General features: G+C 44.9%; 1 protein-coding gene across 1 annotated transcript in view; it reads left to right on the top strand.

Moving 5' to 3' along the window:
• The first annotated feature begins 259 nt into the window (after nucleotides 1-259).
• Nucleotides 260-26,607, top strand: part of LOC128843730 (Y-box-binding protein 3-like) — a 36,821-nt gene continuing 10,473 nt past the window's right edge. Inside the window, 7 exon segments of the mRNA XM_054040806.1 lie at nucleotides 260-450; nucleotides 453-615; nucleotides 6,275-6,338; nucleotides 8,812-8,845; nucleotides 17,428-17,517; nucleotides 18,371-18,493; nucleotides 26,404-26,601. Coding sequence (XP_053896781.1) covers nucleotides 373-450; nucleotides 453-615; nucleotides 6,275-6,338; nucleotides 8,812-8,845; nucleotides 17,428-17,517; nucleotides 18,371-18,493; nucleotides 26,404-26,601 — 750 coding nt within the window. The 5' untranslated portion in view covers nucleotides 260-372.

The raw sequence follows: 26,607 nt of genomic DNA, 5'->3' as shown, positions 1-26,607 counted from the left end.
TGGGTATGTCAATATGTCTTGTCCTCATGGGCCCTCGGGCTGTGTCAGTTCAGCACCCAAAACCCTGATAATAAAATGGGGACGCGCACGCGCTCCCACTCTCACTCTCTCTGCAACTTTCCCTGCCCCGTGCGGAGCAGCCCCACGGGAGGCGGGGCCCGGTCGCTTTGGCGGCGCGGCCCCTTTAAATGCTAATGAGGCCGCCCCAGGCTCGGGGCTGGCCCTAGCTGACTGTATTAAAAACTTCGGCGGGGCCATTTTGGGGGCAGTAAGACCCAGCGCGGAGCCCGAACGACCCAGCGCGAGACACCGACCCACCCGACGCGCCGCGCGCCAGCACGCGGCCACCACCGACCGCCCCGGAGAGACGCAATGAGCGAGGCGGCGCAGACCAGCCCCACGGCGGCGGCCCCCCCATCCCCCACCGGCCCCCCCACCGCCGCGCCGGCCTCCCCACCGCCGCGCCGGCCTCCCCGGCCCAGGACGCCAAGCCCAGGAGCCCCGCTAGCCCCAGCGCCCCGGCGGGCAGCGCCAGCGGAGACGCGGCCCCCGCCGCCCCCGCCAGTGACAGCAGCAGCGCGGCCCCCGCCGCGGACACGGAGAAGAAAGTTCTGGGTGAGGCCCGCCGGGGGGCGCGCTTGGGGGGCGCGCGCACGGGAACCTGGGGGCCCGGACAGCCACAGAGCGAGCCCCGGCCCCGCCTCGGCCGAGCGCTCCCCTGGGGTGGGCGCGGGGGTCCCTGCCCGGCCGGGCGATCCGGGGCGAGACCCGTGGCTGGGAGCTGGGCCGGGCCGCCCTGCGCACGTGGAGCGGGCCGGGGATCCCGCATGTGGCCCCCGCGGCTGCTGTTGTGTCCGGTGCGGGAGCGCGCGTCCTGCGCCCCGGCTGCCGGGGTTCGCTGAGCTGACTGGTCCCCTCCGCCCCTGGGACTCGCGGCCAGCCAGGCCCCTTCCTCGCTGCTGCGCGGCCGCGCTCCCCAGGCGGGGGCGGGCGCGGGGGCGGCGGCGCTCACGAGAACGTCGTAGAAAGTCTCCGTGTAAACAGGGCGCGTCGGCCACTGAGCTGCGCAGCGCGCGCCGGGCCCGGGGGCCAACTCTCCGCAAAGCTGTAGGAAGTGCAGTGCCCTTCCCGCGGCCGGCTCCTCCGCCCGCAGCGCTCCGTGGGGCGCCTCAGGCTGTCAGCAAGGACTGGAGTAAAGGCCACGGGGGCGGTTCGATCTGTGTCCGAGATGATGGGGGGGACACACACAATTATTTGCCCTATTGATGCAGCATGTTGGTCTCAGGGTATTACAGAGGCAAGGTGGGTGAGGTAATATTTTTTTTTATTGAACCAACTTCTGGTGAGTGAGACAAGTTTTTGAGCTACCTGGACCTGAAGAAGAGTGCTGTGTAGTTTGAAAGCTTGTGTCTTTCACCAGCGGACATTGGTCCAATAAAAGATAATATCTCAACACCTTGCTGTTTATAGTTGATATTCAACATCTGTTTGCTCATGGAGACAGACGGGTGTAAAGGAGGTTTCACGGTGGGAGGAAAAGATCCTAGTGTTGGGAGAACTGCTGCTTCCTCGCATAAGTAGCTTCTGTTGCCCTCATTCCTTTCGGGAAGATAGCGGCCTGTCAGTCACAGCGGGCATCAGAAGTGCCCCTCTGAGGATGCGTGCCTCTGTTTCACTTGACTCACCATGAACTGACACACTTGGACACAGTCTGTCGTTTGTCAATGAATTCCTTAAGGACTTCTGAATGTCCCAGGTGAAGGATGGAGATTCCCTAGCATCCTAGTGCAGGGGGGCCAGCACTGAGAAAAGTGCAGGCGCTTGGCCTGGCAGGAGAGCTTTTTGAGGATATTAAATGTGGTGGTAGCAGCGGGAGAGAGAAATGAGGAGCAGGTGGAATTAAAGCCAGGTCAGTCGGGGGGTCAGATACTGATATTGGTCATCAGCTTCCTAGACTTTGTTTTGCAGTATTCTGTGTTTCCTTTAGTAGTACTATATTGGATCAATTTTGGGTAGATCAGCAATACAGTGTGGAGGTATGTCAGCAGTGTTCTAGGGGTATTTTAGCCATACCCGCACTAATTGTGGGATAATTTATCAGCATTCTGGAGTACAGTTCCTTTTGGCAGTATTGGATTAAGGTTCTTTTGCAATATACTCTCATGGGCAAAGATGCATCGAAACAAGCACTCCTAGATCCAAACCCCAAACTTGTGCAAGTTTGGGTTCTGAACTGGATTTCTTGCTTCAGGCACACCTGGGATACCTCAGGGGTATATCAGCAGTTATGAATTCTGGAGTACTGCTGCTATCTGTTTCAATTTCTACTGGATAGAGTAGCTTGTAGGATGGCTTAAAAAGTCCTAATGTATTTTAGGAACTACACTGTTGCGTGCTATGTTTGCACTAGGGATGTAAAATGTTAACGGTTAACTGATAAGTATCAGTCTTACACGTATTCAGTTAATGTTTAAATGCCTAATGTGCACATAAAAAAAGTCACAGCAATACCATTTCATAGTGTATGTGGAACTAGGTTCTACATTGTTAGGAGTTGGGACCATTGCTATAGAACTGACGTCATAGGTACGGGAACTAGGAGTGCGGGGGGTGCTGCAGCTCCCACACGTGTTACGCGACGGCCAGCCACCGGGACCCCGGGTAAAACGTAGGGGTGCTGCAGCACTCCCCCCTCGTCCCTGGTTCCTGCACCTATGTTGTGAACTTGTTAATGGTTAAACGATTAACACAATAAAACTGGGGCTATGAGACTAACTAGTAGGGAAAAGGCCTTTGCGCTCATAAGGACTGAGACACTTGAATAGGCTTTCCAAGAGAAGCTTTCAAAGTCCTATGGTTACTGACATACAGGAGCAGATTAAAAAAGATGTCCTTGGGAATGAGGGTGGAAGGAGTTTTGCAAAATGCAAGGGGGAGAACATCATTGTGCATTTCCCCCACTTCCCTTGCTCTCTGATTCATCAAGAGCAATTCCATGCATATCAGTAGCCATTAGTAGACTATGAGGAAGTAGCAGATAAGATGTAATATTTTTTTATTGGAGTTTGAAAATACACTTAGGCCTGGTCCCCCCCCCCCCCCCCCCCCAAGCCCCCACTTCGGACTAAGGTACGCAAATTCAACTACGTTAATAACATAGCTGAATTCGAAGTACCTTAGTCCGAACTTACCGCGGGTCCAGACGCGGCAGGGAGGCTCCCCCGTCGATGCCGCGTACTCCTCTCGCCGAGCTGGAGTACCGGCGTCGACGGCGAGCACTTCCGGGATCGATTTATCGCGTCTAAACCAGACGTGATAAATCGATCCCAGAACATCGATTGCCTGCCGCCGGACCCTCCAGTAAGTGTAGACGTACCCTTATAAGTAAACCTTTCCTGACTGGAAAGCTAACTTGTGTCTTTACTACTTATTTTTTTCTAATAAGAATGATAAAATCTTAAATGTGGTCTGATGTCAAAACATTGCTGTTGTCTGCAAACTAGCCTTATTGCTAGGTTGTGTTTGTGGTTTTTTTTTTGTTTTTTTTGTTTTTTTTTTTTTGACACAGGGAATGTAAGGATGGCGCTTTGACTGCGTTGGTTGAAAATGGTCTCTTGAGCAAGTCTTTTATTTATCTTGTTAATCTCAAACTTCCATGTTAATGGCTTTGCAAATATGTATGCTAAGAGCCACTGAAAGCATATTGTAACACATGGTGAGACCACCTGAATTTGATGGAGAAATAGAAAAATTAATTACCCACCAATTTTTGTTGACTCTTCATTAAGAAAAAAATAAAACTTGTGTCTGAAGTTTCCTGGGAAACTTATTGGTTTCAGTCTGAGAGCTTTCCATGGACCTGTTGAAATGAGAGGGTTGGCTTAATTCAGTTCCTAGTGGGACACATGTGCATACCACAAAAATCAACTCCATGATTGGCATTTATTGATTCCCTGTTTTGGCAGACTAACTGGAAAGGCCAGAGTACTGAACTCTCATCCCTAGAAATGATATCTCCATGGTGGGGATGAGATACACTTTTTTAAAATCTGTCTAATGTAACTGTGGAAGTTGTCAATGTAAGTAGTCTAGACCATCATGCTTAACTGTCTAGGGTTAGGTAGATGTGTTCCCCGGTGGCAGCTTATTCCATAATTGCTAAGCCCCCCTCCCCCCCCTTAACTTGGGATATTGTGGAAAATGCAGATTCTACAATATTAGGCTTCCATTGCAATTTTGACAGCAGGAGCTCTGCCGTGTGCGGGGCTGACAGAGGGAGTCCCCGCTTTCAGCCCTGGGCGGCTGACAGTGGAAAATTGCCAAAAAATAATAATGGACTTAATAAATAATTTATTATTTTTTCTAATTTTGCACGGCTTGTCCACTACTCAGCTGCAGTATTTTGACAGTCATCCCACAATTCACGTAGGGCCTTAATAAAATTGCCCTTTTGGGGGTTTCTTGCGCCTTTCTCTGAAGCGTGAAGTACTGGCTTTGGCCACAGGATGGGGTGGGGTGGAGGCCTGGATACTGATGGACCCCTGCTCCGATCGAGTATGGTAATATCTGTGTTCCTATCATTCTAGTTAAGGGTTTTGGCCAATTCTCTGTCCAGCTCCCTTTCTTTTCCTTGTTCTTTGAAGCAGGTATATTCAGTACAAATAAGTTATAAACGAAATTTTAAAGTGAATTTTATCCTTTAAAAATTTTAAAATTCAAGAAAGTCTGTTACTATTTTAACATACATGTTTGTCTGCATATTATATCTGGCAAACTTATTTGGTTAGGGGAACAACCCATGCTACAGGACCCGGTGAAACTTGTTCCTCCAAGATCGTATAATAGGGTCCATGTGAAGGAGGGTGGTTGGGGACTGTTAGCAGAACGTTCCAAATCAAGAGCTGTGGAATTTTAGGACTCAAGATCATGCTGAGTTCTCAGTAACGGTTGGATTCAGTTATCATGGAAAAAACAGAGAGAAGGAGGAAGACATCAGAGACCAATAGATGAAACTCAGGCCATCTGTTTAGAGGTTCCCTGTTTCACTGATGTAGTCTTTCTTTTGATTTTCTAGAAAGAAAGGAAGAATTGGCGCAGGATATCCTATTATATCTGTATCCATAGAATATAAGAGTTCGTATAAGAAAAAAGCTATTTAGGGAAAACCAAGAGGCTCTGTAACTAGGGATAAAGGGGTAAAAAAGAGCAAAGGGTGAGCGTTTCCAGCGGGATATCAGAAAATATTTTCCTAACAGTAAGAACTATCAGCCAGTGGTATAATCTCCTTAGGGAAAGTAGTAAAAGCCCCCCCTGCTCCACTGATGCCAGAAAAGACCTGTCACCCACACTCCAGATGATGCAGCATGAAGTTCTCTGTGGTCTTTTTCTGTCTACTTCTAGATGTCCGGAGCAGGCACTCCTGCCATGTTTGCTTTTTGATAGCTGGATACTAGAGTTAAACACAACTAAGTGGTGCCCCAGTCTGGCAGCTGGATTCTCTGCTTGTATGTCCTGCATCTTGCCACAGCCCTTGTTCAAGCTAGGGATCGCACATGGGGATCAGTAGGCAGCAGCTGGATTGTAGAAGTGGGAAAGATAGCCTAGAAGTGACAGATGTGATCCAGTGGTAAGAGAATTGGGATGGAAATCAGAAAATGTGGGTTCCATTCTTGGCTCTGCCACTGACTTGCTGTGTGACTTCAGGTCAGTGGTTCTCAGCCCATGGGCTGCATGCGGCCCAGTTAGCACACAGCTGCAGCCCAGCTCAGCTGCATGCTAAAGGTACTGCCAGGTTCCCCGCCGCATGGAGCGGAGGGGTCCAAGCTGCCCCTGCAAGTTCTGGGGGCTGGGGCAGCCGTCCACCCCCGGTCCGGGGCAGTCGTGTGGCAGGGGTGTAGGGTCGGGCTCCGAGCTGTCGCTGCCCTGCCACCTGGACCATGCGGTCCAGGTAACACATTGTGGACCACTGCTTCAGGTAAATTGCTTATCCTCAGTCTCCATTCCACATCTGTGAAACGGGACTATTCATTTGTCCCCACCTGGGTAAAATAAACTGATTAAACTAGAAAAGTGCTATGTAAGTGCAAAGTATTATAAGGGAGCATTTCTTTGACTATAATAAGGCTATGTTACATATTGGTCTGTCCTAAATAACTCCGTACAGTATTTGCAGGTGTAAAGGAAGGGGAACACCTACCTGTTGTGTTTTATGCAGGAAGTTACTAGATGTGTGTTACTAGAGGGTGACTGATATTAATTTACTTTTAATTTTCAGCCACTAAAGTTCTTGGCACTGTCAAGTGGTTCAACGTCAGAAACGGATATGGCTTTATCAACAGGTATGTTTGTTATATTGATAAATTTGTGCAGCACCGCAGTTCACATGCTTAATGGATCTATTAAGTCTTGAGCCTTCAAAATCAGGCTAGAAATCTCACAGGAAGAGGGGTTTTCTGAGATTTCTGGTATTTCCTGTTTCTGGTTGGATTCAAAATACCACAAGGTTGGCCTGTGATGCCGCATTTTAGCTCTGACAGCCTGATAACCATTAAGGTTCTGAGTTAAAATCAGATGATAGGTGGATGTGGGAGGAAGTTATTGAACCTTTCCAAACCTGGGGGTGTGTGTGTGTGTGTGGTGGTGGGGAGGGGAGCAGATTTGAGCTTTGGAGAAAGTTTTGGTAAAGGTGTTCTTACTTTCTGTCCAAACACGTTCACTCATCCCAATTACAATCTCCACTAAAAATCCACAGTTCTATGTTTTATAGTTCTAGCTGGGCACAGACTTGAACATGGAGAAGTTACGGGGTATTCCAAAGCTCAAGTCCAGATCCACATCTGAATTTTGGAAGTGGTCTCTCTCTCTCTCTCTCTGATAGGTCAAACCAAAATTCTAGCTCTACACTCCCACACTGAATTTTAAGAATCTGCATCTTGTACTCTCTGTCCACCCTGAAGGGCATCTTATCATCCACTCATGTGGGTTACTAAACTGTTTCTAAGTGACTTCAAGCAAAAAATGGGAGAGCTAAAAGCTAGTGGTACGTGGCTTGCTCATGAAAACACTGTGATAAACTTACAGTTGACAAGCTACAGAAATTTGATTATTAATATTTTTTTAAATAGTTTTCAAACTTTTTTTAAAAATCCTCTGTCAGAAAATGGATATAGCAAAAGAATACAGAAAAGCCTCAGTTTAGGGAGTTCGATAATTCAAGGAGACAGGAGATAAAGTATTTTACATCATAGAAACCATTTCCAATACAGCACTGTATTGTGGCGGACTCGATGTCTGTAATGAATTAGAGAATGAGGATATGGAACCTTTCAGTGCAACCACAGCTCATTGAGGCTGGCTGCCCCTCATATAGGGCACTTATATTGGGGATGGGGAGAGGGGATTCGATTCATGTTGAGAGAGCTCCATATCCCCTTCTATAGCATGGTTTCCAAGGTCGTGCAAGATGAGGAGGGTAATGAATGGCTTCGAGTTAAGGAAAATAACATGAAGCCTTCCATCTCTAGGTCATTGGTTTTACTTCAGCCCCTCTGAGGTAGTGATTCTTTCCAAATATGTTCTCTCAGTGAAATGCATTTTCTGGCTCTCAGTCCAGTGGGAGAAGGCTCCGCACAATAAAACCATTATCAAAATTTGCACACTTATTGTCTTCCCCTACTTTCTCTGATCCACCCGTTATCAGTCCCAGTAAGGAAGCCAAACGGTTGAATAGGCCATAGAGACTTCCCCAGCTTCCTGGGAACATAGAGATTACACCCAATAATGCTTCTAGTTCAGTATCCTGACTCTGACAGTAGCCAATGCCACATGCTTCAGAGAGGGTGCAAGAAACCATATAGTAGCCAATTATGGAACAACCAGCTTACAGGGGTAGTTTCTAACCCCTGTTAGTGCTTGACTTCTATGCCTGGAAATAAAAAGGTTTATATTCTTATACAATTCTATCTTCCTGAATCAGGAGGAGCATATTTTGGGGCTGGGGAGTCCCTCAGATTTCTTGACTGTCAACTTAGCACCTTTTCACAATCCACTGTAAACAGTAGCGTGGGACTGAAATTCTTTCAGAGTATTTGAGAGTTCCTAGCTTCTGCATTTGTGTGTGTGCACTGGATGTGAGTTCTCTCAGATATGTGTCAGCCTGTATCACATGCAGAATCCTATACTGGGTGAAGGATTGTCTAGACAACCTAGTAAGGTGTTTTTGTTTGTTTGTTTGTTTTGTTTTGGTTTTTGTTGTTGTTTGGCTCCTTGATTTCATACATAGCTCTCCCCCTCCCAGTGAGTATTCCTAGTCCCTCCTCTCCTGGGCTGTTTTGGGTTTCAGTGTAAGGGGAGCTATGTTAACAGCTGTGCACAGTCCTGTTGACAGTCTCACTTGACCTGTGGGATAATGTGCTGGGAGCTTGAGTTGCAGGTCCTGTGGTTGTGGAGAGGAGAGGGAGAGAATATAATAGCCTGGCTGCCTATGTCAGACTACACCTTGGATGTCTGTCCACAGATTACAGGGTGGTCCCTGGGGAAGATGGAAAATCCCCTGCTGTTGGGGAAACGATACAGAGGGAATTCACAGCCAGGTCTGAACGGAGAGACAGAGTAGGTTTGTACTGCACATGGAATCCCAGGGGGCGTGTGCCCTATGGAGGCTCCAGGAGATGTATTTCCAGGTTCTGTTCCTCCTTAAAAGAGGTACATGGACTGGTGAGTTGAACCCCAGGGACTATCTCCAGTAAAGCTGCAGGCCTAAATAATCAGATGCCCCATGATTACATCTCTCTCTCCACACTTTTTCCACAGAAATGACACAAAAGAAGATGTGTTTGTTCATCAGGTGAGTGAGAGGCTGCGGACTGTCTTTTTGTAGATTTTATACATTGTAAAACTTGTTGCCATGTACTGTCCATACTCCTCTCTCAGCCCTAGTCTCTCCTTATGAGTGCTAAAGGCATCATCCTGAACTGCTTCAGCCCCACATGTATCACTGACAAATTTCTTTCTCTTAGCCACTCTCATTATATGGAGTTAAAGGGGTTGTCCTAGTCAGAACTCTCCCAGCTTCCTCTGTGTATAACAGTTACAGATCCACCTCTCTGTCTTTCACCTCCTTCTGTCTTCTCTTGCCCACTGTGGTTTAGGCAGGGGACTTTTTTCTTTCCAGCAGGGTAACTGCTCAGTTGGTGTGGGGGAGGGAGTATCTGGCTCAAATAAAGTGAAATGAACCTTTTGTTTTGATTTGTTTTCTACCTCATTCTCCCACCCTCCTTTTCTTCTGCACCAGACCCTCTGTTGTTCATACTCCTGGCTTCCTTTCCAGTCCTCTCACTCTTCTTTTCTCCTTTTCATTCTTAGCCCTATTCCTCCTCTTGCTCTACTATCAATCTCTCCTTCTGTCCCCTTTCTTGCGATTCTTGAAGGAAAAGGATCCAATCGGATCCTTAACCAGCCTGGACATTATCAGCTGTCACAATGTGAAACAGCTGCAACCAAGAATGACAGGCAAGAGGGAATGCACCAGTTGTGACTAGGCAGGGAGTGGTCAACAAGAACCCCATGTGCACTAGCAGGCTTCCCTGAACCATCAGCAGGTCATGCTTTTAAAGTGTTTCCCCATGACCTGGGACTTCTGTTCTAAGATTTGAGGATGGCTGCGACCTCCTGAGGGTTAAATGTTCAGCAGCTATCTGTATTTACATCACACTCATTACTGTAATATCTGAGAGATGCACATTTGACCAAGAGGTTGTTACCCACACAAAATTCTGTTACTCACACACTTTAGGGGCACCCACATTTACTCAGTTCCTAGGGCCCAAGGCATAACCCTCTTAATTTAGGCACCCATCCATACCCCATTCCTGGGGCTCAGGCATTACCTTAGGCTCTAGGGCACCCATCCTTACCCCGTTCTTAGGGCTTAGGTGTGATCCTGTTAATTTAGACACCCACCCGTACCCATCTGTGGGCTCAGGGCATAACCTTACACTCTGCGGGTTTGCAGAGTCTTTTACCAGTGAAAGAGCCTTACATAGTAATATCCTACTTAACCTCTATTTATTAACAATTCCCTACAAAAATGAATGCATACGTTAAGCATACAATGCTCACCACTCCCAGTCTTCTTGATGGCCAGTCAGGATCAGGTCATCTGGGGGACTCCAGCTTCTTCACAGTGTGGTTGGCAGGGTGTTGAGATCTGGCAGCTCTGATCTTGGGGCTGTGTCCTGGAGTTGGTTCCCAAGAACTTTCTTTTGGACCCCAGTTTATATAGTGAAACTTGAGTCCTGCTTAACCAATCATTGTACTAAAATATTACTAAACAATTTTCCAACCAATTCTAACATCTTGTAAAACAATTCTTTAATCAGTTATACCTTCATTAGTTTACACCTAGCAAAATTAATTATGTAACAGGCAGAAACAATTAACAGACAGAGACCATACAGTTAAAGAATAGTGAAGGGATAGCTCAATGGTTTGAGCATTGGCCTGCTAAACCCAAGGTTGTGAGCTCAATCCTTGAGGGGGCCATTTAGGGATTTGGGGCAAAAATCTGTCTGGGGATTGGTCCTGCTTTGAGCAGGGGGTTGGACTAGATGACCTCCTGAGGTCCCTTCCAACCCTGATATTCTAGGATTCTAAATGGGGGACCATAAAGACAAAACAATAAAGTAGGGATTTCACAACCACAGCTTATCGATAAGTGATTTCTTGCCAGACAGAATGCCATCAAATGAAGTTTTCTTGAACCATCTTAAGATCTGTTTCTTTATCTGGTGATGGTGGGTACTATTAGGACAGGAATCTGAGGATGTGACTTTCTGCTTCTTGGCTAATGGCTGCTGCTCTTCTAATATGTCTACAGGAAAAGGCCTTATCCTTACAAGGTTACATGCATTCCCTGTTGGGAAGCTTGTCCCAAATGCCTGAAAACAACAAAATTTCAAATGCTCCCTGATGAGCTAGCACCAAACCTTAAGCACCAAAAGCACAGGCTTCTACCACTTAAAGTTAAAGGAGTAACTCCATCAAGTGTAAGAGGTTTTATCCTCTGTGTGAGCCAGCCACTAGAAGCAGACGAAATACACGCATAGTCTGCATGTTAAACAATGGTTAGTGTGTATGTGTATATAACATTACTGGTGCTAAGGATACTCCGCTTAGTGGTGTGACTGTTCCTCAGGGTGATAGGAGTCAGAATTAACCTCATAGTTTTTAAGAGTTTGTGAACATGTTAATGAGAGATGAGACAGCAAGGGTGTTTGTGTGTAATTAATTACGATTTATATTGCATTAGGGGCGATGGCCTCATGTGCTAGTCATTGTACAATATCTCACTGTCCCTGTCCCAAAGAGCTGACATTCGTAAGTGCCAGGCTATAGGCAGTAGGTGGATACAGCTAACAGGTGTGGTCAGCACAAGGGAACAGTGAGATATTGGCCATGATGGAAAAGGTGGTAGCAGCAAGTGAGCTGCCTAATCATTGTTAAGCTTTTAATAGGCATCATGGCAGTGAAGTATTTTTTAAGGAGAAATTTAAAGAAGGACAATGAGGTGGCTCTACAGCTATTTACAATGGCATGGGAGTAGGCACAGCGGTGCTTGTTGAAAAGTTTTTAAAATGGGCTATCAAGAATGGCATTGTTAGCATTATTGCGTAAAAGATTAATGGTAGATGAGGGTTCTTAAATGTGAAGAATAAGTTTTGTGTTTTGATGCAGCAGAGTTTCTACCCACTCTCTTTGTCACCACTTTGTTCCTGTCCTCAGAGAAGGGGAGATATGTGATTCCCATATGTAGATTAAGGAGCCATAATGGGAAGATGGGGAGAATTTTTGTCCTTCCAAAGGTCAATATATGGATAAAGTGGATGGTTAAAATCCTCTAGGAGTGTGCCCTTTGAGCAAAATCAGGCCTGACGTTAGTGAGTGAAATTCCATTTATTTCAGATGTCTACTTACTCTAGGATTAAATTTGTCCCATTGTCTCAACGTCCATAACTAGACTATTCTGGCTGGTCTTAGATTTGGTCCAGGATTTGATGTTCCTGAATTCATGCTCCCTTCCCTTTCTTTTGTTGTCCTACCACCCTGTCAGGAGCTCTAGCCAATTGGCATTTGAAACTCTGAAGGACTGACCACCTTCAGGCAATACTAGGCAGTTGGAGTTGGTATTGATTTAGTGGGAAGTGATATCTCCACTGCAGTAGTCTGGTTTTCCTGGTAGGATTCCTAACCAAGTACAAACTAAACCAGCCCCTGCTGAATTTATGAGAGCTGGGAGGGATCTCAGCTCCCCTTGGGATGGTACAGTGATTCAGTCAAGCAGATTGAGGCCTGCCTGAGTGAGAAGGAAAGCGAACAGTCAAGCAGGGAGTGGCAGTTACAAAGTCCTATCAATCACGTACACAAACATCCTGCTCTGAACTGCCTCTTTCCTCTCTGGGTAGTGACTGTTCCCTGCCTCTGGACTCCTCCCCCAGCACTTGGGAAGTGTGGAGGAGGGGTTGGATTACACATGTAATCTCTTTAGAATAAGGCTGACCTAGTTGAAGGGACACACCCACCCTCCACTCACTCAGTGGGAGGGAAGCAGGCAGATCTTTTGATCAGGGAGGGGGTTAACACTCTTTATTTGCTGCTATTGGATGCTATTTATATATACACAGAGCATACAGATTAAAATACTTCTCTCCTTAGAGCATACATGGCTGCTTTGTATTAACAGTTTCTCTCTTGCCATGGCTCCAAATCATGCAGAATCTGGAGCTAGAAAGACCTATTTGGCTTCATCTTGCTTATCGTTCTTGGCCATGGCCTGATCATTCTTTTGTGTGTTATCTAGGTCTCTGTCTATTACCAGTTATAAATGACCCAAGTGATGTGCCTCTACCATTCTCATTGGGGAGGCTATGGCTATTCCAAAATGAAATAAATGAAGAAATATTTCCTGGAACTTTCCTCCTGAAATTTTAACTAATTTCTTCTAGTTGCAGCCCCTTTAGCATCATTAAAAGTCCCTATCCCTCTTTGGTACTTAAGAACATAAGAATGGTCTGACCCAGTACGGCCAGTTGTCCATATAGCCCAGTATCCTGTCTTCAGACAGTAGCCAATGCCAGGTGCTTCTGAAGGAATGAACAGAATAGCAATCATTGAGTGATCCGTCCCCTGTCATCCACTCCCAGTTCTGGCAACCAAACTCTAGGGATACCCAGAGCATGAGGTTGCATCCCTGGCCATCTTGGTGAATAGCTATTGATGGATCTATCCTCCATGAACTAATCTAATTATTTTTTGAACTCTGTTATAGTTTTTGGCCTTCACAACATCCTCTGATAAAGAGTTTCACAGGTTGACTGTGCATTGTGTGAAAAAATATTTCCTTTTGTTTGTTTTAAAGCTCTGCCTATTAATATCATTTGGTGGCCCCTAGTTCTTGTGTTATGAGAAGGAGTAAATAACACTTCCTTATTTACTTTGTTCACACCAGTCATGATTTTATAGACCTCTATCATATCCCCACTTAGTAGTCTCTTTTCCAAGATGAAAAGTCCCAGTCTTATTAATCTGTCCTCATACAGCAGCCGTTCCATATCCGTAATCATTTTTGTTGCCCTTTTCTGAACCTTTTCCAATTCCAGTATATCTTTTTTTTGAGATGGGGCGACCACATCTGCACACAGTATTCAAGATGTGGGCATACCATGAAATTATATAGAGGCAATATGGTATTTTCTGTCATATTATCTATCCCTTTCCTAATGATTTCAAGCATTCTGTTGGCTTTTTTGACTGTTGCTGCACATTGAGTGGATGTTTTCAGAGAACTATCCACAATGACTCCAAGATCTTTCTTGAGTGGTAACAGCTAATTTAGAGCCCATCATTTTATATGTGTCGTTGGGATTGTTTTCTAATGTGCATTACTTTGCATTTATCAGCACTGAATGTCATCTGCCATTTTGTTGCCCAGTCACCCAGTTTTGAGAGATCCTTTTGTAACTCTTCGCAGTCTGTCTGGGACTTAACTATCTTGAGTAGTTTTGTATCATCTGCAAATTTTGCCACCTCACTGTTTACCCCTTTTCCCAGATCATTTATGATCAGGTTAAATAGGACTGGGCCCAGTACAGACCCTGGGGGGCACCACTATTTATCTCTCTCCATTCTGAAAAAGGACCATTTATTCCTACCCTTTGTTTCGTATCTTTCAACCAGTTACCAATCCATGAGAGGACCTTCCCTCTTATCCCATGACTGCTTACTTTGCTGAAGAGCTTTTGGTGAGGGACCTTGTCAAAGGTTTCTGAAAATTTAAATACACTATGTCCACTGGATCCCCCTCGTCCACATGCTTGTTGACCCCCTCAAAGAATTCTAGTAGATTGGCGAAGCATGATTTCCCTTTACAAAAACCATGTTGACTCTTCCCCAACAAATTATTTCATCTGTGTGTGTCACAATTTTGTTCTTTACTGTAGTTTCAACCAGTTTGCCCAGAACTGATGTCAGGCTTACCGGCCTGTAATTGCCAGGGTTGCCTCTGGAGCACTTTTTAAAAATTGGTGTCATGTTAGCTATCTTCCAGTCATTTGGTACAGAAGCTGATTTAAATGATAGGTTACAGACTACAGTTAGTAGTCCTGCAGTTTCACATTTGAGTTCCTTCAGAACTCTTGGGTGAATGCCATCTGGTCCTGGTGATTTATTACTGTTTAGTTTATCAATTTGTTTCAAAACCTTTTCTAATGACACCTCAATCTGGGACAGTTCCTCAGATTTGTCACCTAAAAAGAATGGCTCAGGTTTGGTAATCTCCCTCACATCCTCAACCGTGAAGACTGTTGCAAAGAATTCATTAGTTTCTTTGCAATGGCCTTATCAACCTCAAGTGCTCCTTTAGCATAGATCATAGAGTTGGAAGGGACCTCAGGAGGTCATCTAATTCAACCCCCTGCTCAAAAAGACTAATCCCCAGACAGATTTTTACCCCAGTTCCCTAAATGCCTCCTCAAGGATTGAACTCACAACCCTGGGTTTAGCAGGCCAATGCTCAAACCACTGAACTAGCATCCCTTAAGGTTCTTGCAGCAGGGGTCCTGAACTGTGAACTGTTCCTTCATTTACAATGTGTGTGTTTTATTTTGTTTCAATTTTGAATGAATTCAAAATATTTTTTTGTCTCTGTGTAGAATAGCTCCCAAATCTGTCCATATACAATAATCTATTATCACCGTTTTATCTAATTGAAATATTCAGAATTGCAATCTTTCTGTCCATAAATCTCATAATACCACATTTGAAACTATCCAGTCTGTCCTCAGTCACCATAGCATCTGGGCACCTCACAAATTTGAATGAATTTATCCTTACTATACCACTGTGATATAGGTAAATCTGGTATTATTTTCATCATTTGACAAATAGAAGTGCACCAAGAGACACTGAACCAGATGAAATAATGTGACCACAGTCACACAGAAGTCTGCATCACAGACAGGAACTGCACCCAAATCTCCAGAGTTCAAGTCTAGTGCTGGTATCAAATTTTCCTAGTTTTGATCTAATCTGTGTCCAGGTTTGTTGATTGTGATACCTAGCTCTTATATCTAGCATCTTTTCATGAGAAGATCTCAAAGCGCTTGACAACACTTCTAGGTATACTTAATCCTGCCTCAGCACAGGAAGATTGCCTAGATGACCTCTTGAGGTCCCTTCCAACCCTACATTTCTATGATAGTGCTTCAGGTAAAATCTTTGGCATAAATTGCATTGACTTTAGTAGATGTAGGGGTAGTCCACTAATTGCTCAAGGAGCCTTTCAGTGAATATGGGCTGAGTTTCTGTATCATAATGGAAGGGATATTTGGCCCTAGTGTTTGTCTGCGTAGCAGAACCAAGGGCAAGAAGAGGAGGCCTTTTCTGAAAGTCACTTAACACCTTACAGTTAAAAGGTCATTAATAATGCCAGACCAAGTAGCATTAATGGTTCTAGCCCTCTAGAACCATTGATAGTGGAACAGAGCCCAAAGCCAGAAGTTTTGCATAGTTTCAGATTTTGTTGCAAACATCTTGCACAGTTCTCCTACATTGCCTTTCTTGACACTTTGGGGGCACTACTGGATTGGGGGGGATGGTCTGGGTAGAGGGATGCACAGTTAATATTGCCATCCATCAAGAGATTTCAGCCCAACTCCCATCTGCCCATCTCTCCTTGGCTGTCCACAGAGAAGAGAAGTTCAAGATGCTGTCAGGGTGGTGTGGCTTCTTGTGCCTCTGTCCTCTATGGTCTCTGAAAGGACGTCAGGTCTTGGGCCTCCTGCCTGTACCTGTCTCTGTGTGGAATTAGATCAGGACCTAAGTACGCTATCCCATGTATACCAAACACTTATCACCATGCAGGTCCAATTGGGTTTCGGGCACTTGTCTCCTCCCTTTGGGGACTTGCAACCAGTGCAACAACCTTCTTAAAACAAAGGACCAGAGCATTAGAGAAAAAATGGCATATTTAGTCTAATCTAATCTTATGCTTCACCACAAGCAGTTAGGTGAACTTCCCTCTTGAGTTACAGGAACAGAACTAACTTGTATCTGTTAGCAAGTTCAGATCCTCCTGTGACTCTGAGCATCTCTCAATCTGATTCTCTGACCTACCCTGTTTGAAGTTTTTTTGGGGGGGGGAGTGGGGGATGCTGCTTAGGAAGAGGGCTAGAACCATTAATGCTACTTGGTCTGGCATTATTAATGACCTTTTAACTGTAGGTGTTAAGTGACTTTCAGAAAGGGCCTCCTCTTCTTGCTCTTGGTTCTGCTACGCAGACAAATACCTAGGGTCAAATATCCCTTCCATTATATGATACAGAAACATCACTGTAGTGACAGCATTAAGAGTATTTGTCACAGATACCATGGTACTCTGAACTATGTGGGGAGAAAGTGCCAATGTGGATGCCAGTGGATGCCAGTGGGGTTGTAGGGATGGTCTAGAGCATCAGAGGGTGAGTTAGGACTCAGGAGATCTTAGCTCGGTTCCTGGCTCAACAGCAGACTTCCTGTGTGACTTTGGGCAAGTAACTTTATCTACTTAGTGCCTCTGTTCGATGTCTAAAAATGAGAAGAATATCTCTCCTTACACCCTGTGAGGTAGAGGGTATGCTCTGTTAAGGATTGAGTGGTACTGAGATAATAAGCTGCTCAAGGTCATTTAAATCACTGATAGTGCCCTTTCTGAATAAAGCAGAGTGAAGCTGTACATGAATAGTCTGAGATTGGGCAGAGGCAAAGGTAGCAGCCACTCCATCTCCTTGCCGTGAGCCACTAACTTGCTATCGGGGAACTGCTCTGGGAGAATCTGATTTCTGTTGCATTCCACCTCTGACTTTTGATCAAGGTGACTGTTTTGTCTCTTTAAAGACCGCAATCAAGAAGAACAACCCACGGAAATACCTACGCAGTGTTGGTGATGGAGAGACTGTAGAATTTGATGTGGTCGAGGGAGAGAAGGTGAGAGAATCTGAGAGAGATGGAGAAAGGCCTAAGTGGTCTTGGGTAGTCCATTGCCACCTTTCTCCCAATGGGGTTGGATGTAGGATCATTCCTTTGTATACATCCTCTAGTGCTCTGTCCAGTCTAGTGATAAATTACTCCACTGATGGAGCTTCTACTATTTTCCCTTGGGAGACTATTCTCCTGTCTAATAAATCTTTACAAAATATATCAGAATCTCCACTTTGAAATTGTTTTTCTTTAATTTCATCCCATTACTCCTATGGGCTATAAAATTTTCTTATTTAACTAGATTAATTTTTTTAAATAGGAAGGCTGTAGGTCTGTACATGCACATTTTTGTACCCTACTGAATAATTCTCTCTGTCCTTGGTATTTGAACCCTTCAAATACTTGTAGATTCATGTTTCCTGTTAATTGTCATTTAGCTAATCTGTAGATATTCAGGGTTGTTTTTTTGTGTTGTGTGTGGTTTTGTTGGTGTTTTGTTTTAGTTTTTGTTCCTCAAAATTCAATTAAATTTTTCTGGCCCTCTGATCATTTTGCTGATATCTTCTGAACTCCCTATAGTTTGTGAACCTCTTTCTGGTAATGAGGTTGAAAATACCTGGCCTGCTTGTGCATTCTTGCCATATGAGGCTTGTGAGGAGTGGAAAAATAAGCAGTGTCCAAGAAACGTGCTATTTGGAGGGAAGACAGTCCCCTCTTGTCTTAATTCTGTAATTATGGAAACAGCGAGATGTTTTGATTCCCCATCTTGCTTCCTTTCTCTGGATCTGTCTACCTTCCACTTGGTTCTTGTTCTCTTGCCTGCTTTTCATCACGTCCTTTCTCTCTGTTTCTGTCTCAGGGTGCAGAAGCAGCTAATGTCACTGGTCCAGATGGAGTCCCCGTGGAAGGCAGTCGTTATGCTGCAGACAGACGCCGTTATCGACGTGGCTATTATGGCAGACGCCGTGGACCACCTCGTAATGTAAGTTGGGCTCAGTTCTTGTTCCAGCACTCCCACTTCAACCCCAGATCCTGAGATTCCCTGCGTGAGGATTGGGGAATTCCAAGTTAAGCACTATGTCATGATGAACAAATCCAGCTGAACTTGGAGGCAAGTGGTATGTTCCTTCTGATGTGTCCAGAAGGGAGAGGTTAAGTAGCCACTGTCTTCTACCAATACTAGGTGCCCACAATGTTGGAGCTGACACAATACACTCAGCCACTTGAGCTTTTCTGAAGAGATACCTCCCTGGTGTCTGTCTCTAGGAGGATGTGAAAAGTGGCTTTTGGTTGTGGAAGTATTTTCCTCCTTAAAAATGTGCCTCTATTTCTTTGCACAGTGAAGTACTCTATTCTCTTCACTCATTCCTTTTTGGTTCTGTCTACGCTGGCCTAAAAGGTGATGGAATAAACAGTTGCTTTCCTTGCCTGTACAGGGACCATGTTAGGCCCCTAACTATGCAAGGGCTTCAAGCAATGCACCTTTTGCCCGGTGATTATTCCAGAGTCTGATGCCCATGTTTGATGCCTCCTATGCCTGGGTAAAGCATTATGCAGAGTGATATACTTTCATTCCGTGCACCACATGGGAGATTGAGATGAGCCTGCAGCCTCAAACCTAAGCCTACAGCCTGATAACCTGACGGGTCTGTCAAAGGTATTCAGTTCAGCCTCTGTGCTGAGATCCTCTGACACAGGGTCCAAGACACACACTTGCGAGCCCTGAGGCCAGAACTATCATGGGCTGAAGATTGGAATTTTCTTGGCTCTGTGCCACTTGAGATTTACACAGTGGCAATATCTGCACCAATTGCTAAGATCTCAAACCTAGCATTGACTCAAGAGGCAGCAACAACAAAGAGAGAGGAAGCCACATCCCTCTCCTTCATATCCTTCAATCCATGAGGGCCTTGAAGACTTTCATGGCATTGCTGTCGCCTGTTCTCCATGCTTCTCAGGAACTGGAATAACTAATTTGGATTCCTCCTTGGTTCACGTGGCAGTGATGTCTTTTGATATCCGTGTGCCTGAGTTTGCGGGGGGTGTCCACTGACCAGGCAACTAGCCAACCCACCACTTGTTTTTTTGCTGCTTGAACTCTCTCTGTACTGATTTCTCTAGTCTTAATCCAGAACTGCCTTGGGGGTACCTTCAATCCCTTCGGAGATGAACTTGGAGGGTCTCCTGACTCAACCTCAAGACACTGGTCATCTTCCCCCACCTCAGATCAAGGTATCATGGAAGGATATCTTGCAGGGCCATCTTCAACCTGTGTTGCCCTGTGTACAGGACTCCATGAAAGCCTTGCTGGAGGTTGAGGCCAATCTCTGCACTGGCACCAGTGCCCCTTCCAACACTGAACCTTCCCTCTGCACCAATGCCCTCACAAGCACCTATTCCTTATCTGCCACTGACACAGCCTGTCTTTGATGACACTGATACCAGTAAGAGACCCCTTGGATCTATCCATATCTGTGGAATAGTATGAGACTCCTTCAGAGGAAACGTTCAAGTTTCTTTTGTAGGCACATACAAATAGTATCTCATCAGAAGAACAAATTGATGCTTCATCGGTTTCCCTTCTTATGAACAGATACTGTTTCAGTAACTAGTGGGGAGAATGGCAAGTGTTCTCCAGCTGCAAACAGGGGTTATGGCACCAGGGATATCAATCCCCTGTTTATCATATTACAGATGCAGACCAGGGAGAAGCTTGCTCTGTCTGCAGCTGTGCCCAAGGATATCTGTCTCTCTCTCTGCTCTCATTTCCAAGAGAGCAGGCAGGGTTTATGTTAAACCATGTGAAGGACATCAGTTATAGTGTTGCTTGGCAAACTCCATGCTGTTACCTGCGGTACAGGAAAGAGGGGTCAGTAGGGTGTCCCACTTTACCCTCTCTGTCAGAGGAGATATTAACTGGATATTTTGGTAGATGTTCCTACTTACCTGTCTCATTAGGATTTTGGGTGGCCAACTATAAGCCACATGTCCCATTACAGTTATGCCCTGTGGATGCCACGAGCCACATCCTGGAATCTTTTCCTGAGGAACAGAAGAAAGGAACTAGGACACTGGTTGCTAAGGATCGTGTGCTTGCTAAGTGCTCCCTAAAAGCAGCATATGATGCCTTGCACAGAAGTGCAAGAACAGTTGCCCATCTGTATAGAGTGTACTCCTTTGAGGGCCTGGGCTTCTTTAATGACAAAACAGATGAAGCCCTAGAGAACATTAAGGCCTCTGCCTGCTCTTGGTGGCTAACTATCCTCTTCCTCAACTCGGAGGAGGTCTGCTCTTCCTACTTTCGAAGTCAGGTTCCCTCACAACACAAAAGCATGCATCCCCAAAGGTGATATGAGCCACCTCCTAAACTTGCTACTGGCCTCAGCAGTATGGAATCAGGTTTCCTTGCCACGTGGCCCTCAGCATTGGCCTCTAACCAAAAGTTTGGCGAGGTGTGGTTGAGAGCTTTGCACCAATTTACGTCATGTCTCCCTATCCTTTGGATCCAGTCTTTTTTTTCTACAGTATCTGGTATAGGATTACTTCCAATTGCTGGGTACTGGATACCGTCAGTGACAAATACTCCATCCAGTTCTTCATTGTGCCATCTTGCCACCTCCCTCTTCAGGGGCCCATATTCTGAGACCATTCCATCAGAAGTAGTGGATTCTCTTCTCAAGAAGAGCTATAGAGGAGTTTCCACAAAAACCCTGAAAGGAAAAGATTTTATTTTTTCTCTTTCCTGATCCCTGAGAAGAATGATGGCCTGAGACCCATTGTGGACCTCAGAAACCTCAACAGGTACATATAACCATTCACATTCAGGATGTTCATGATGGGGGGGCATTTATGGCTTCCTTAAAGAACACCTGCTTTCATGCAGCATCCAAATGCTTGCTTCAAGTTCTGAGGTTCTGTGTGGGGACAAGACACTAGAGTCCTTCCTTTATCACAGCCCTGTGAGTGTTCACCAAGTTCGCATAGTGGTTGCTGCACTCCTCGGACACCAAGCAATATTTGTTTACCCATGTCTGGTTGACTGGCTAACAGCTAGCTCTCAACAGGATCTCTCCTCAGCAATTCAGTGTATATATACAGCCTCTTCCAGTCTTTGGGATTGTTGATTAACTGGAAGAAATCCACTTTTCAACCTGCACAAAGGATTACCTTTTATCAGAGTGGTCCTGAATGCCAGTGGGTCAGAAACTTTCAGGATGGTACCTATTGCTTCCCACCTCAGCATAGTTGCCCCAGTGCCTTCAATCTTGACTAGGGTGTGTATTGCCAAGGCCATAAAACACGGCATAGGGAACACCTGGGATTCCAGACAGTCTATCGATGTGCTCCATCCAGTACATAAATAGGACAGTGTAGTGCCCCTAAATACCAGCAGAAATCATTCAGTCTCTCATTAAATATAGCTGCTATATGTGAGTATTGGAGGGTAGCGAACATATGTATTTTACAAAGGCTCGGTGATCTGTGAAACTATAGGTCTATAAGCTGTACATCTGTACCTGGTAACCTGGCTGAAACAATAACTAAAAATAATCTTCTAGATGTTTTATTACAGGGTCTACTCACTACAATTCTTGCAAAGGAAAATAGATTAGTACAACACTATTAAAATTCTTTGGTCTTGTCAATGAAGTAGTTGACAAAGCAGAACCAGTTGAAATAATTCATTTAGACTTCCAAAAGGTCTCTGACAAAGTCTCTTACCAGAGGCTACTAAAGATGCTAAGTATCATAGGATGAGAGGCAAAGTATTGTCATTTGATCAAAAATTGGCTAGGAGACAGAAGGCAGAGTAGAATGGTCAACTTTCATCATGGCAAAAGGTGGTGTGGTGACTCTAGGTTCTGTACTGGGTCTAGTGTTTAACAATGAAAAGGGCAGTGAGGTAGCAAAATCTGCAGGTAACAGTTATTTAGGTTAGTCAGAACCAGAGAGGACTGTGAGGAACTACATAGTCTTGACCAAGCTAGGTAAATGGGCAACATGAAGGCAAATGTTAATTAAACTATCCTACACAAGAAAAGGGCCTGGACATCATTGTAGACAACTCAATGTAGACCTCTATTCAGCGTGCAGCTGCAGTCAAAGGAGAACAAGATGCATAAGAAATGGCATATAATGCCATTGCATGAATCAGTGATATGTTTCATCTGGAATTGTAGTTGCCTGGACCTGGGACTAACCCCTCCTGCAGTTTCAATCAAGAGGATAACGTTAAGGCCCGCAGCTGTGATGCAGTAGCATAGAATGTTGTCCTGGGAGAGAGACTGGCAATGAGAGAGCTGGGAGAGGGGGAAGGAGTTGGAAGGCAGTTACAGGAGGAGAAGACAAAAAGAGATGGTGCTGGGGTAAAAAGGGGATTTGCCAGAGGAAGCTAGCTGGCTGAAACGTGGTGTGCAAGGAACCTGGATGTGAGGGGCATACCTCCATGTGAATGATGAGGTTGGCCACTGGGACTTTGACAGGGAATACAGTTTGGGTGCCTTGGCTGCCCAGCTAGGGGAGCTATTGTTCACCTGAGGAAGTGGACCTGAGGAAAGAGATGTGGTCATTGGAGTGTCAAAGCAAAGGACCATCGCAAGCCAGAGACAGTTGAAGTGCTGGGATAACTGGGGTGAAGCTCAGGAAAGAGGAGGAGCTGATTCTTTCTTGGGGTGACACAGCATGGTATTAACAAATTTCTTTTGTTGTGATGGTACTTTACTATTTATTTTCCTAAGCAAGTATTTGTTACTTTAACAGAACACTAATATATTTAGTTATTTATATATATATATATATATATATATATATATATATATATATATATATATATATATATATATATATATATATATATAAAAAATAATAAAATCTTCTTGTCCCTACCAAATTTCCTGGGTTTTTCCTTTTTAAAGTTTACGTTTTAAGATTATCTCCCTTGTATTGGCTTGCCTCTGCCTTCCTGCACAGTAGGAATAGCCTAGCTGAGGACTGGGTCACTGCAAAATACTGCATGCAGTGTTCGTCACCTCATCTCTAAAACAATATTGTAAAAATACAGGGGGCTCAGAGAAGAGCAATGAAAATGGATAAGCATGGAAAAGACTGTCATATGAAGAAAAATTAAAAGATTGGGATGGCTTACCTTAGAAAGAAGATCTGATAAAAGTATATATAGTGTGTGTGTTAGAGCTTCTGTTTTTCCCTGTCTCATAACAGAAAAACAAGGGGATGTTGAATTTGAAAGGTGCAAATTCAAAACTAACAAAAGGAAATATATAATTGGACTGTGGAATTTGCTTTCAGGGGACGCTCTTGAGGCCAAAAAGTTAGAACGATTCAAAGAGGGATAGCACTACAGATGCTCCTCAGGTTACGCAAACCTGATTTACAGAAATCCGCACTTATGGAAAAAGTTCCGTAAGCTTTTTTTTTTTTTTAAATTGTCAGAGATACGTTCCCGACTTACGCAAGGCGTTCCGGAATGGAATACTTGCGTAAGTCGGGGAGCTTCTGTATAGAGATAAGACTATTCAGAGTTATAATAATTAATGCTCAAAGGAATGTCTTGAAAGGGATATACAGTTTCATGATTAAAGCCAGTCTCAGACTATTAGGATGAGGCCTTCATGGAGGCCCTCCCACTCCAGTTGCAGGATTCTTAACCTTTTTTCTTAAACATCTCATGCTGGCTACTGCTGGAGATCGGATACTGGACTAGATGGACCTTGAGTCTGATCCATTAAGGTAACTGGTATGTTCCTGCAAAAGTGGAGGAATTAGACTTATGCCTTTTTTTTTTTTCTGCTTTATAATCTATAATGGGAAGAAACCTGGAGGAATATTTTAAAATGTTTTTGTCTTTCCCGACCCCTGCACAATGTTGTGTTTTTTTGTTGTTGTTGTTTTTTTTTTCTTTTTTTCTTTTTAAATTCAGGTCTTTTCTACTCCCTCCTGGAAGACTTTATAGATGGCTAAAGAACTGGTAGGATTATGGCATTCAGGCTTCAGTTTCCTGTGGAACTGCGAGGGAAAGGATTTTATTTTGATGAGATTGTCTAAAAACACTAATACACTTGTTTCTTAACTCTGCTAAATCATTTCTATGTACTCTTCACCTTTTCTGAAGTCAGTGGCGTTACAATGGCATAAGCATGGTGTAACAGAGTGGTGTGAACTGCTTGTCAGGACTAAAGAAAAACCTGAAGAAGAAGATCTTAGTGAAAAAACACAAACCCCCAATTCCTGTCAATTGCAGGCACTGGTCCTTGTAGTAGTGCTCTAGCAAAAAAACAGGGAAGACATGACTTGATTGTCTTGATGTTTCAAAGCCTAAAAAAGAGATAAAATCCACTTTGGAGAAACGCACACTTTCTTTGTACCTCCATAAAGAAGGAAAAAGGAGACCCTTTTTTTGCATGTCACTTCTAGATTATGGAGACGAGGTAGTAGGTGTAACAAGTTTTCTGCCATTGACTTCATTGGTAGTAGTAGGAACAAACTATAGCAAAATCCTGGATTCCATGTCTAAACTAGAAATTCTGCGGAAGCTGCATTTAAATGAAAAGGGGGAGGATTTTACTAAATTAAATAATTCAAATTAAAAGACCAATCAAGTATAGTATTCCCTCAGTTATTTATTTTGGTATTCAATTCACAGGTTTTACATTGCCCCTAAATTTTCTCTCTTCTAGATGCTGCAAGACTTAAATTAAATTGCATTTTGGAAGCTGTCATGGGAAAGATGGAGGTTTTGGCAGATACGTAGGCTGTTGCAGGACTTTTCTGCAGTGTCAAAGGCATGGGAAATGGTTTGGGATTTTGGGCCATGTATATTGGCTGGAAGCTATGCTAAAATGATCAGTTTAAAAATTGGTAGCACTAGTGATATTGTCATAATGGGATTTCAGTGGTAGTCGCAGGGACGTGCTAGCCGCCACTTCCCGCAGCTCCCATTGGCCGGGAACGGTGAACAGCAGCCACTGGTAGCTGTGGGGGGGTGGGAGGGGACGTGTCTGCAGACGGTCAACATTAGCAAAATGTCTCGCAGCCCACAATCAGATTACCTTGATAGGCTGGCCGTGGGTTGCCGACCACTGGTTTAGAGCATCTTCACCAGAAGCACTACAGCAGTGCAGCTGCATTGGTACAGCTGTGCTAAGCCTGGTAAAGGGGATTTCCTGTAGTTCAAATGGTACAGGCCTACATTGTTCAAGGTGAAGGACTAGGGTTCTAGTCTTGGCTCCTCAGAGATGTGGGGGAGTGTGACTTTTCCAGTAATCATCTGTCTGCAGCACATGCATCCATTACAGGAGGCAGGGGAGGGGCCTGCTGATCTGGCTTGGGCTTTGCAGCGCAAGGGAGTCTTAAGGAGGAATTTGGTGGGTATGCATGCTAGGATAAGGTAGTACAATGCAAGCCTGTGGCTAGCATGGAAGAAGGCACAAAGACCAGAGTAGGCAAATACACAAAGGGAATGATGAAATGGTATTTGCTTCCTCTCCCTGGAACCAGTTACTGCTCCTTGATGTTCACATTATGCCCCTCCCCACTCTTGAGTTGTTCCTTAGTTAGGCTGCATGTTATTTTTCCACCTTCCCTCTTAAATCAGAACTTCCAACCCCTTCATCATTCTTGTTTTTTGTCCGTCTGTCCCCCCCATTCCCTTCATTGTGATTGCATCTTTCTGGCACTGCAGTGCCTGGAACTGGATGTTGCTGACCTGGTGCATTCGCACTGGAGTCACAGAAAGGGACTGTCTCCTCCCTGATAAGGTGCTCAAGTGTGTGCAGTCTCGAATTGCATTGGTTTTGTGTAGGGGAGGCACTGGTTTGACATCTGCCCCCTCCTTCCTCCTCCTGGTTCTCACTCTGTGTTTCTTTGCTTCGCCAGTACCCGGGTGAGGAGGAGGAGGAGGAGGGGAGCGGGAGCAGTGAAGGATTGGATCCTCTCATCACCGAAGGGCATATCCCAGGGTCACGGAACCAGCTGCGCCGCCCACAATACCGGCAGCGCTTCTTCCCACCTTACCGCTCGGGACAGACCTTTGACCGCCGCTCACGGGTCTATTCCCATGCTGATGGCACGCAGGTAAAA

This window comes from Malaclemys terrapin, chromosome 1 (assembly GCF_027887155.1).
Source record: "Malaclemys terrapin pileata isolate rMalTer1 chromosome 1, rMalTer1.hap1, whole genome shotgun sequence".
Classification (NCBI taxonomy): domain Eukaryota; kingdom Metazoa; phylum Chordata; order Testudines; family Emydidae; genus Malaclemys; species Malaclemys terrapin.
This window is presented reverse-complemented; position numbering and strand designations above follow the sequence as displayed.